The sequence below is a fragment of the Calypte anna genome, chromosome 2 (assembly GCF_003957555.1).
Source record: "Calypte anna isolate BGI_N300 chromosome 2, bCalAnn1_v1.p, whole genome shotgun sequence".
Classification (NCBI taxonomy): domain Eukaryota; kingdom Metazoa; phylum Chordata; class Aves; order Apodiformes; family Trochilidae; genus Calypte; species Calypte anna.
Genome location: NC_044245.1, coordinates 148743917 through 148756751, shown reverse-complemented (window position 1 = coordinate 148756751; position 12835 = coordinate 148743917). Strand labels below are relative to the sequence as shown.

At 42.3% G+C, this 12835-nt stretch overlaps 1 protein-coding gene across 1 annotated transcript in view; it reads left to right on the top strand.

The window, feature by feature from the left end:
- Positions 1-12835, top strand: part of TSNARE1 (t-SNARE domain containing 1) — a 522750-nt gene that overhangs the window by 120167 nt on the left and 389748 nt on the right. The window contains exon 3 of the mRNA XM_030446428.1: positions 11354-11476. Coding sequence (XP_030302288.1) covers positions 11392-11476 — 85 coding nt within the window. The 5' untranslated portion in view covers positions 11354-11391. The remainder of the gene's footprint in view (positions 1-11353; positions 11477-12835) is intronic.

Sequence of the window (12835 nt, the reverse complement as noted above, 5' to 3'; positions counted from 1 at the left end):
TCTTGATCTAAATACCTCAATATCAAGGAAACCTGATGCCTTCTCCAGTTGAAAAGATCTTTGGGTCCTGAGGGTTAACATTGCTCATGCAATTACTTTGTCCTTTATCACACTTGGCTTCTGCTTTGAAGATCCAAAATTTCATTGTGTGCTCCTGTGCTTTGAGGATGGAAGGCATCCATCTTTCCATGGCACCTGTGAGCCTTTTGATAGAAGATTTTTTCCTAGCATTCCTAAAAAGCTACTTTTCCTCTCAAGAAGTTTATACAGCTTAAACGGGGGGATTAGGAATGTGAGATTGCCAAGATAAACAAAATATTCCTAGTCCTTATTGCTGACATTTGCCTAAGGCCAACCTGTCTCTGGTGTCACTTAGCAGGGTTTGAAGACTGTCTTCAGTTCTTTTGTGAGAGGACATGCAGTCAGGTCGATGTGGAAGAAGAGTCTGTGTAGTGAAGTGGCAACTGGGACTGACATGAAAGGAGCACAGCAGGCTTCCAGATTGCTTGCTTTACCTCTGTTCTTCTTGTCTGATATGCAGATATTTGTGCCATGTGGAATGTATACAGATGACTTGCAGACACCCATTCCTTCCCATCTCTGTTCCTTATGGTTTCTTTCTCCCTTGTGGTGCGTGACAGTCCATCAGATCTGAAGTCCTCTGACGTCAGAGATGTCAGAGATGAAGCCTTGATGAGCTCGGTGAGGATGGAGATGCCTTGTGATTGACAAGAAAGGGTCTGGTGTACCTGCTGGGTGCTGTGAACTCCAAATCTTGGGAATGACTGACTGTTGAAGGGGTTAGGCAGAAACTCTGTCTCTTGGGGTTGTTGTTTAGCTGGTGGAAAAATGAGATTAAGCCAAGTTTGCAATCAGGTGTGCTGAGGCCAGGCAGAGCTCTCAGTGTCATCCCAATTAGAAGCACAGCAAACCAGCTGTCTCTTATTTGTGGCTCAGTATATATCTCCATAAAATGTCATGGATGTCTTATCTTACTGCCTCTGACTTCACAGCTTGTCCTGATAGTATCTGTTCCTGAGACAAACCACTCAGCTCCTGGAGACATCTCCGATGGCAGCTATACCACAGGGAAGAAAAATTCAATCTGTTAGAACATCTTCAAATGCTTTCCTGAGATCAGGCTTTGAAGTAGGAGACTGGAAAAAAAAAAAAAAAAAAAAAGAGAATTTTTCTCAATGCTTCTTAGCAAATCTGCAGAAGATCAGAGGCAGCTCCTTTCTGAGATAATCCATGCTGGTTTTTCTTTGCACCTACTCTACCAGTGCCTTAAGGCCGTGGGCGTTTGCTTCTCTCTGTAGGACACTTTTAGCTGGAGGATGGAAGACAAGAGTGTGCCTCAGTGCATTGAATCAGGTTGTTTACAGCCACCAGTGACACCATGCCTGTCAAGTACTACATATGTGCCTCCAGAAGCTTCTGGAATCCACTTCAGTTTGTACAAGATCTGATTGCAGTGGAAGTGTCCTGGGTGCATTGTGTTGCTGTTGGTTTTGCCGTAGTTTCTGCCATGTCAACCTAGACTAGACAGGCCATGGGGACAGAGGTGATTTCATTCTCCAAGGACTTTTCATCAGCATTAAATCTTAACTGGGAAGCAAAGTGGGAGGAAGCTGCAACCTGAGCCCCACTTCAGGCTGGGCATCACTCCTGGACAGCTCTCCTGGCAGTCACTTCTTCAGCTCCTGAGCACAGTTTTCTTGCCTTGCCAGCTCAAAGCCACCTGAGAACATGATGTTAATATTACCAACATCAGAAAAGATCCAGAGAAACATAAATTACCTCAAAGGCAAAGTCTGAAAAATGAGAAATTCATCCCCTGCAGGTATTCTGGTTGACCTCTGACAGTTGTGTTGGGAAGCTCTGCAAGCACTCAGGGATTTGTGCAATTACACCAGCTCAGTGTTAAAACCATTGATTAAAAAAAAAAAAAAAAAGGACAAAACTAAAAAATAAAGTGCTTCAGCAGCAGAGTGTGTTCATAAATTCAGACTCTCTGAGAAAAAAGAAAGGAACATATTTCCAGGTGAACAGCATACAGGTTTATTGAGTTTTGGTTTTAATAATTGAGAAAATCCCTGAGAGGAGAAGCCAAAAAGCAGCATGTCTGTGACACAAGTGGCAGAGTTGAGTCTGTTAAAGGGGATTTGAAAAAGCAGCATGCTTTGCAAATATTCTCTTTCATCCCATGGCTTCAAAAAAGTTCCATATTAATCAAGTTGATCCTGGTACCCTGCACGAAGAAGGGCTCAGCATCTGTCTATCTATTTTTACAGGCAGGGAAGATGGCAGATATTTTCTGTCCATACAGGTGGCTATGTGGAAAAAGAAGAAATACTGAGTATTTCTCCCTTCTTTTTTGTGTGTCAGTAAACAAGTCTTCCAGTAAGAAATGAAAAGGGGTCAGTCTGTTTAGTTCATCTGAGGAAAGGTTAAGTAGCAACAGAGAGCTCAAAAAGCAAAGTTCAAGAGGTGAGAAGATGGAGTTGTCCTAATGGAGTGGCTGGGGCTGATCCTTCATTAACTGAAACCTCAAAGATGCTCTTATGGAAAGTGGTGACCTGGTCTGACCAGAGGCTTTAGGGCTGATGTGTAAAGATGATTTGTGTTAAATGATCTGCTTTCTCTCTATGAGGAAGGTCAGGCTGGTTGGTACAAGGTTTCTTTCTGGGTTAAAAACTTCAGGAAAATGTCCCTCTGGTTGGTCATGCAGCAATGGGAGTGTTATCATTTCTAATCACTTCTGAAGCCTCCATGAAGGCACAGCTCCATCAGCAAGGCTTTGATGGTCCCATAGCACTGGGAATAAAATATGCCCCTGCATTCATTAAGAACAGATAATCAGTGTACTTTAATGGTGTGTCTGGTTAGATACCAAGGAGGGATTCCAATTGATGGATGTCAAGTGCCTGGACAGATTGTGTAGTATCCATACCTGGAGATATTTAAAACCTGACTGGACACAATCCTGGGCAACCTGCCTTGAAAAGGTGGGGTTGGTCTTAGTGTTCTTTTCTGGAGGTGCCTGTTTGTTGCTTTTGGAGGGCGTGTAAGGCAGCTGGCTTCCTATTCTGAGCTTCTGAATTAGTGACTTTTGTTTCAAGTTCAAAGAATAAGGTGTCTCTTTTCTTCATGGTTGTCTTCTTTGGTAATGCTGATGGGCCTGCAACCATGTAACCATGGGCATAAAAGAATAATTGTGCTTGCTTCTTTTTCCAAATAAATTATTTTCTTTTTTTTCCCTGTCAATACATCATATTTCTACTTCAGAGTACCCTTTCTTTGTGTGTGTTTGAACTCTTTTTTTTTTTCCTATTCTATATTATTTTATTATCTGTACAATCTAATCTGAGAGACTGAGAGCCTGCTGATGCTAAGCAATGTTCCTCCCTCTACATGCAATATTTAAATACATCTGAAACCAATGAAGAAGCAATTGAGCTGAGTTTTGGTGCCTATCAACCTGGCTCAGTTAAGCAACCTGGTCTGGTGGGAAGTGTCCCTGCCCACTCAGGAGAGTTGGAACAAGATGATCTTTGAGGTCCTTTCCAACCCAAACCATTCCGTGGTTCCATGATTCTATGATTCAATTGTTCTGTGATTTTGGCCCATTTCTCCAGCCTTTCTGGGTCCCTCTGGATGACAGCATGAACCTGTTGGGTACCATCCACTCGTCCAAGTTTAGCATCATTTGGCCCCTCAGTTCAGGAAGGATATTGATGTCCTGGAGCAGGTCCAAAGGAGGGCAACCAGGCTGGTGAAGGGACTTGAGCACAGACCCTATGAGGAGAGGCTGAGGGAGCTGGGGCTGTTCAGCCTAAAGAAGAGGCGGCTCAGAGGAGACCTCATCACTCTCTACAACTCCCTGAAAGGAGGTTGGAGCCAGGTGGGGGTTGGGCTCTTTTGCCAAACGACTTTCAACAAGACAAGAGGGCAGGGTCTTAAGTTGTGCCAGGAGAAGTTTAGATCAGATATTAGAAAGAATTTCTGTACGGAGAGAGTGATCAAGCATTGGAATGGGCTGCCCAGGGAAGTAGTGGAGCCCTGGAATAGGCTGCCCAGGGGGGTCGTGGAGTCTCCTTCACTGGAGACATTCAAAACCCGTCTGGACACATTCCTATGTGATGTACTCTAGGTGGCCCTGCTCTGGCAGGGGGGGTTGGACTAGATGATCTTTCGAGGTCCCTTCCAACCTCTAGGATTCTGTGATTCTGTGATTCTCCGTCCCTGGAGATATTTAAAAAGAGACTGGATGTGGCACTCAGTGCCATGGTCTAGCAACCGCAATGGTGGTAAAAGGGTTGGACTTGATGATCTCTGAGGTCCCTTCCAACCCAGCCAATTCTATGATTCTATGAAAAGTTGCTGAGGATACACTCTGTCCTATCATCCAGATCATTACTGAAGATATTAAGCAGGAGTATCTGCCCCTGACCAGTGCTTGCCTCTTCTGACTGCAAGAAGACCTTCCCTATGTTGCCTGTTCCCAGAGGTGCTCTATCCTTCTTCATAGGTTCCCCCTATGTCTCACTTCATCTTTCCTGCTTTGGTTTAGAGCTTTTCCTCTCTTGTCCAACAAGAATGAAAAGAATGTTTTACTCCTTGTCTTTTTGCAGCAGTTTTGCACAGATTTGAAGGCTCACGCTCTCCCATCAATCTTCCCTTTTATAGTCAAAACAACCCCATTTACTCAGTCTTTCTGAGCAGGTCATATTTTCTTGACCTTTTGTCATTCTCCAAGTTCCCTCTAGGCTCTCTTCAGTCTTTGGAAAATCTTTGCTGGAGCTTGTTGCCTACAGCTGGGGACTCCAGAGTGCGGGGTCAAACAAAAGGTTTACTTCACCTGTCTAGAACTTTGTAATCCTATTTCTACATCCCATGACAATATCTGCCACTGTTACAGGAAACCTCATTGTAGATTCACGTGCAGCTTGCAGTCTATAGCATCCTTCTATCCCTCTCTGAAACCCTGCCCTGTTGTTCCCCATCCTGCCTTCATGCAATGGTTTGCTGCTTCTGAATTCAGGTCTCTGCAGTTGACCCGAATTATGTAGCATCTTATTTTCTTTGTCAAACATCACTTCTGGTTTGTTGGGATTGTTCTGAATCTGACATCTGTCATCTAACCTCCTTGCTTGGTGCTGGGTGTGTGTTTAATGAGGCTAATCCCTGTTTCCTTGCCCAGCTTAGTGCTCTAAATACAAATGGAGAGAGCAGAACTTGGCAGAGCCTACGTGGTTTCTTCTTTAATTATGACAAAAGTCCACTGGGTGCATTTTTTTCCTAATAAAGAATAAAAATTGCCTGGACCTCCAATTCATTTCTTCTCCAGGTAAGGAAACCCCTAATAGCATAAAGCTGTAATATCTGCTGGTCTCCTGCTAACTCCACTGCTTGCTAGCTTGCTGCAGAAAGAAGTTGACATTGGTTTGATATAACTGTTGCCAGGTGGACACTGCTATTACTATTTTATTTTTTAACCATCAGAAAATTCCAGAGAATTCTGTAGGAGCTGGTTTGTAGTTTTCTTACTCTTCCTTTCTCTACCCTTTTTTTAGTTAAATAGGCACAGTAATAAGGGTCCTGCAGTCTACCAAAGGGAACATGAATGGCTCTCAAGCTGCTTGAGGCATCATAGGAGGAAAATGGCATAATCCCAGACCCATTGATATGGGAAGGAATCTCCGGAGGTCATTTTACCCATCCTCCATCCTCAGAGCAGGGTCACCAGGAGCAGGTTACTCAATTAGAGTTTAAATATCTCCAAAGATGGGGATTCAACAACCTCTCTGCATGACCTGTGCCAGTGTTAGACCACCCTCATCATTGAAAAACCCCAAATCCCAAACAAAACAAACAGCTTTTATCTTTTTGAAGTGGAATTTCCTGCAGTTTCATTTACCCCTTTGCCTCTTGCTCTGCAGTTCCATTTACCTCTTTGCCTCTGCTCTTTGTCACTGCACACCACCTGGAAGAACCTGTCTCCTTTGTGTTTAATTCCTTCCATATTTATACACTAATGTATAAATGTATTAAATATAATGTATATAAATAACCCTCCTTGAGCCTTCTCCTCTCCAGACTGAACAGACCCAGCTCCCTCAGCCTCTCCTCATACATCAGACTCTCCTATCCTGCAGTCATCTTCATGGCCCTTCACTGGATTTGCTCTAATATGTCTATGCCTCTCCTCTATTTCCATTTCTTTCCAGTCTCAACATGTGTTTCTCAGTCATGCCTGTTTTTAAGAACATCTAACTCCCCTCAAGCTGTCTCTAACCTATTTCTTCCATGCTACATTCCTACTAAAAATTGTGCTGGCCATATGAATGTCCCTCTAGATGGAGACTGATGTGTATAAGGGAGCCCTTTAAGTAATTTTCCCTGCTTGCTTTTGCCTGTCAGTATCTTCCCCAATCCAAGTAGCATGGAGCAACCTTTTCCTTGAGCTCCTACATTCTACTATTACACTCCTCTCATGATTGACTTCTACAGGATCTACCAAACAAGAATTAGTTACCTGTCATTAAAATACAAATTCATGCTTCTCTCAGGATTGATGTCCTTTTAGTCTGTCCTAGGTGAGGTTGTTCCTTCATTGTGTTGTATGATGAGGATAAGACTGTGATAAAACCTTTTTCATATTTTTTTCCTTTTTTTTTTTCCTTTTTTTTTTCCCCTGTATCTATTCTGCTAGCCAATGCATGTTCTGATTTCTACAAACTGCCTGCACAGTAAATTAGACAAGTTTCCCTGAGGAGCAGTAGACAAAAGACTTGGGAGGTGCCATGGGGATGGAGAGGGCAATGCTTTTATTGTCAATCAAATTAAAGGTATTTAGATCTGCTGTTAAATTTTCCTGTAAATATATTACTGGGAAGTTTGGTTCCAGAGCTGTGTGAATGAGGAATACTTCAATGACTTAGTAGGATGAGGTGGGAGGTAGTTATTTCTAAAAAGATTGGTTAAACTAAAGAAAATATTTAATTTTCAGGGTTTTGTTTGGTTTTGTTTTCTTTGCTTTTTTTGTATTTTTTTTCCTCTACAGGGAGAAAACACTTTGAAATGGAAGCATGCTTTGAAAATAATAATTCAACATGAAACATTTGGAGTGCTCTAAAAGCCTCCCTTCTCTCCCTCTTTCAAACCACTTATTTGGGGGAAAAAATAGATGCATTCACTGTTTGCCAACAGAATGCTTGCCCAGTTGTAATCAAGTCATTTTACAACATTGGGTAGGCTTTCACTCCACGTTTGTTGTATGTGGCCTTGGGGAAGTCAGCAAATCCTTCCATTTGCTTATCTCTAAAAAGAAAGGATGGGTCAGGTTCAGCTTCTGCACAGCTATCTGGTTATCCTGCTTCTCTGCTTAAAGAATTCTTATTTGGAAGGTAAAGAAAATAAGAGAACTTTTTCCTGCCCATAAACTTTCTTCTAGCTGTCTTTTTTGTGCCCTTATTTCCTTAGAGAAGGGTCTTGCATGATGGAGGTTTTGGTAGTTTGGGGCAAGCCTGAGATCTGAGAGAGACAAGATTTGTTCCCAAGTCCACCACAGACTTCCCAAGGGAATCTGCATCTGTTTCTTAAGCTGGAAGAGAGTAGATTTAGGCCAGACATTAGGAAGAAATTCTTTAGTGTTAGGCTGGCAGAAGACTGAAACAGGTTGCTCAGGCAGTTTGTGGATACCTCATCCCTGGAAGTGTTCAAGTACAGATTGGATGGGATTTAGACCTGGTTCCTACCCATGCAGGAGGGTTGGAACTGGATGAACTTTAAGATCCCTTTAAAACCAAACCATTCGATGATTCTTGTAATGTTTAGTGGTTGAGATGAACATCAAGAGATCATAGATTAGTCCAGTTCTGGAGTCCCCAGCATAAGAAGGACATGGAACTCCTGGAATGTGTCCAGAGGAGAGCCACTAAAATCAGAAGGCTGGAGGACCTTCCCTTTGAAGGTGGAGGAAGTTGGGGTTGTTCAGCCTGGAGAAGAGAAGGCTCCAAGGTGACCTTAGAGCAACCTTCCAGTATCTGAAGGGGCTACAAGAAAGCTGAGGTAGGAGTTTTTACATGGGTGTGTAGTGAGAGGACAAGAGGCAGTGGTTTCAACCTTGAAGAGGGAAGATACAGATTAGATGTTAGGAAGAAATTCTTTCCTGTGAGGGTGGTGAGACCCTCAAACTGGTTGCCCAAGGAATTTGTGTATGCCTCATCCCTGGAAGCGTTCAAGGCCTTAGACCTGGTCTAGTGGGACGTGTCCCTGCCCATGCAGAAGTGTTAGAACTAGATGCTCTTTAAGGTCCCTTCCAATCCAAACCATACTATGGTTCTATGATTCTATTATATTTTTGTGGTGCTTACAGTTTTTTATGGCTTGATATGTTCAGTTGTTGTGTGGTTGAGTGTCTTGGGAATCCTCACTTTGCAGAGGACTTTTTTCCCCTTTTGTTTACTTCATTTTCTATCTCCTCACTGAACAAATACAAACCCTCATCCTCTCTCTGCCTTCTTGGGCTATTGCATGTTGGTTGCCACAGGTTTGGACTGAAGGCTGCTTTCCTAAAACAAAGGTTTTATGGCTTAGGGACACCTGGACTCTCAGATACCAATTATATGTGTACATGGTTCATTGAAACTGGATGGGGAAGTTGTATTTGGATTCTCTCCACTTTTATTAGACTTTGCTTCTGTTCCTTGCTCTGTCAAGGCAGTTGCACTTTCATCTCTTTTATGTGTCTGGCCCAATTAAGGGAGGATGGTGAGAGATTTGCTTTAGTCCTCAAGTTCTCCTGTCTGGCAAATCTCCGCTGTAATTTTTGCTTTGCTTTGAAACTCTGAAAGAAAAAAAAGGGAGAATGAAGTACAAGACATCTCTGAGACTATTAAACTGTTCCCACTATGGTCCAGAACTGGAAATTTCTTGTTCTGTGTTCTCCTTGGAGGACAAACCAAAAGAATAGCTGCAAGTACACTGCTGGGTCAGTGTACCCCAAAAGAGATGTACATCAATGTGTACATCAGGACATCATATGATGTGCTCATGTGGCAAGAAGCTTTTGCAATGGCTGAATGCCATTCCCAGAGTTTTGTATCCCAGAGGGAAAGTGGCTGCCCCAGCCCATGTGCAGTTGGAGTATCCAAGGCCAGGGAAAAACATTGCATCTCATGTCATCCAGCCTTACACCCACATATCTTTCTCAGTACAAGAAAAACATGGACCTTTTGGAGTGGGTCCAGAGAACCTTTCCTATGAAGACAGCCTGGGAGAGTTTGGGTTGTTCAACCTGGAGAAGGCAGAGCTTCAGGGAGACCTTACTGAACATTCAATACTTAAAATGGGTTGATAAGAAAGATGGTGACAGACTTTTTAGTAGGTTCTGTACCTATAGGACAAGGGGCAATGATTTAAATTTTGAAAGGGTAGATTCAAGCTAGATATAAGGAAGACATTTTTTTATAATGAAAAAAAGGTGGTTCACCAGCAGAGAGGTGGTATAGCTCTATCCCTGGAAACATTCAAGGTCAGGCTGGAAAAGGAACCTGATCTGGTTGAAGATGTCCTTGCTCACTGCAGGGGGGTTGGACTGGATGATCTTCAATGGTCCCCTCCAACCCAAACCATTCTATGACTCTACCAGTGTTGCTGGTGGAATTCTACATGCTTGTTGGAGAGAGTAGTTTGCTTGTCCAGTTTTTTTGGTTGTCCTAGAGTCAACAAATGACATCTAGAAGACAGAGCAACTCCCTACATGGAAGGCAGGAGTCATTCCCAGCCACCTCACATGTCCATGTCCTCTCCACTGGACTTTCTGTCTTTCTGTCTTTCTGTCTTTCTGTCTTTCTGTCTTTCTGTCTTTCTGTCTTTCTGTCTTTCTGTCTGTCTGTCTGTCTGTCTGTCTGTCTGTCTTTCTTTTTCTTTCTTTCTGTCTTTCTTTCTGTCTTTCTGTCTTTCTGTCTTTCCTTCTTTCTGTCTTTTTCTTTCTTTCTTTCTTTCTTTCTTTCTTTCTTTCTTTCTTTCTTTCTTTCTTTCTTTCTTTCTTTCTTTCTTTTCTTCTTTTCTTTCTTTCTTTTCTTTCTTTCTTCTTTCTTTCTTTCTTTCTTTCTTTCTTTCTTCTTTCTTTCTTTTTTCTTTTTCTTTCTTCTTTCTTTCTTCTTTTTCTTTCTTTTCTTTCTTTCTTTTTTTTTCTTTCTTTCTTTCTTCTTTATCTCTTCCTTTCTTCTTTCTCTTTCTTCCTTCTTCCTTTCTTCCTTTCTTCCTTTCTTCTTTCTCCTTCTTCTTTCTCTCTTCTTTCTCTTTCTTCTTTCTTCTTTCTTCCTTCTCTCTTTCCTTCTTCTTTCTTCTTTTCCTTTCTTCCCTTCTTTCTTTCTTTCCTTTCTTTCTTTCTTTCTTCCTTTCTTTCTCTCGTTCTCTCGTTCTTTCTCTCGTTCTTTCTCTTGTTCTTTCTCTCGTTCTTTCTGTCTGTCTGTCTTTCTGTCTGTCTGTCTTCTTTTTTTGTTCCTTTTTCTTTTCTCTCTCTTTCCTTCTCTCTTTTCTTTTTTTCCTCTTTTTTCTCTCTCTCTCTTCTCTCTCTTTCTCTTCTTTCTCTCTTTCTCTCTTTCTCTCTTCTTCTTCTCTCTTCTCTCTTTCTCTCTTTCTCTCTTTCTCTCTTCTCTCTCTTTCTCTCTTTCTCTCTTTCTCTCTTTTCTCTCTCTTTCTCTCTTTCTTCTTTCTCTCTTTCTCTTTTCTCTCTTTCTCTCTTTTCTCTTTCTCTCTTCTCTCTTTCTCTCTTTCTCTCTTCTCCTTCCTTCTTTTCTTCCTTCCTTTCTTCTTTACACCAGAAGGAAAAATTACTCTGGCTCCAATATTTATACTAGAGGCCCAGGAGCTTCCAATATAGCAGTAAACTGTCTCTTTTGAGAGCTCACAAGACAGCAGGATGATGGATGGACTCCTAGCCAGCTGTGTAGTGGTAATGTTCCAAAAGACAGCATTACCTTTTTTTTTTTTTTTTGATTGAGTGCCTAGTCTTTGCCTACCAACTCAGGATCTCAAAGCACTTTGTGAACAGCAAGGAATTAAAAGTCTTGCCTTGACTGAAACAGATAAATGGTTGTCCTTTTATCACTGGAGAAAATAGGGCACAGGGAGGTCAAATGAATTGTTTGCCCCCAAGATCAGCTGGAGTCCAGGAGACCTGGATTTTATTGGTTTTATTTCTTGTAGGTGGTCATCCTGAATTAGAAGATAGTCCTGATTTTTTTAATGTGCTTCCCCCTCACAGTGTTTTTTTCTTAGAATACTGGGGTTTAACTGTTTCTTAACAGTATTGCATCTTCCTCTTTCTCTGTTTTCTTAGGTTTGAAGTATAATCTCGCATCCATTTCTACCTAGAAAATGTCCTATGGATCCATTGATGGGAGTGGATTTGGGAGCAGGAATCCATTTGGGGGCCCTGCAAGACAAGGCTATCAACCTCTTGGTAAGGTATTGATCCCTTCCTGTAGATGCTTCTACTTGACTTGTTGGGGACCAAAGTCTTACCTTTTCATATTCAGGGAGGTTTATAAATATCACACTCTCTACAAAGCTTGTTTCTGATAGTGATTTTCACAGGTGAAAACCAATCTCATGTTGGAGTCAGTTTGTGTGATGATGCACCATGTCTTAAAGTGCCATGGTGGGGGGAGCTTGGCTGGATGCTGGGTGTCCACCAAGCTGCTCTGTCCCCCTCCTCCTTAGAAGGACAAGGTGGAGGGAGGAAATAAGGTGTGAAGAGAAATTCCTGGGTCAAGGTAAAGGCAATTTAATAAAGCAAAAGCAAAGTCAATATCAAGAAGCAAAGGAAAACTAAAGATTTGTTGTCTACTTCCCATCAAGTAGGTGATGCCTGCCTAGCCAATTCCTAGGAAGTAGGGTTTCAATATGCCCAGGTTAAATGGGGCTTTGAGCAACTTGGTTTAGTGTAAAGTGTCCCTGTTCATACAGGAGGGTTGGAACTGGGCCATTTTCAAGGTCCCTTCCAGCCAAATTCTGTGATTCTATGGTTCTGTGTTGTTGCTCTGGAAGACAAGTGTCATAACAATAAATGTCTCTTCTCCTCCTCCTCCTTTCTCTTAGCTTTTATTGCTGAGCAGACATGAAATGGTATGGAATATCCCTTTGGTCCATTTGGGTCAGCTCTCCTGGCTGTGTTCTCTCCCAAGATCTTGTCCACCCCCCATGATGATGGGGCAAGATTGGACAGACAGGAGCAGTGCTCAGCAGCAGCCAAAACCCTGAGGTTGGTGTTACCAACACCATTTCTATTTACCAAGGAAAAGCACAGCACTATATGAGGGCTGATGGGGGAAAATTAACTCCATCTCATCCAGACTTAATGTGTATATGCAGGAGCTGAGGCTGCACCATGGAAGAGCAGCACTGCTGACTATTTTGGAGGAATTTTGGGAGAAAGAAATGGAGAATATTCCCTAGACCTTCTCGTGTCCTTCCTCATCTCCCCAGCATCTTTGCAAAAAGTTTTTCTAAAGGCTTTTACTATGGCTGTCCCAAGGTTCACTGATGGTGAGAGTAGATGTGAAGATGTCCATAGGGCATCAGGATGTGCTCCCACAGAATGTAGCTGAACTGCCATGGAGGCTGCTGGAATCTGGGAATTGTGCTCAGGTGTGGCAAAAGGGTCAATAACTTGCTCAGGAAAGGCTGATACCATTAACATCTTCCTCTTCTTTTGCCTCTTTTCAAATGCTTTTGACTTTAACTGGGATGTTCCTGAAGGCAGCCTGGCTTTGTTTTCAATTTTAGAGGATTGCAAATGTTCTGAGGGAAACATTTGGTT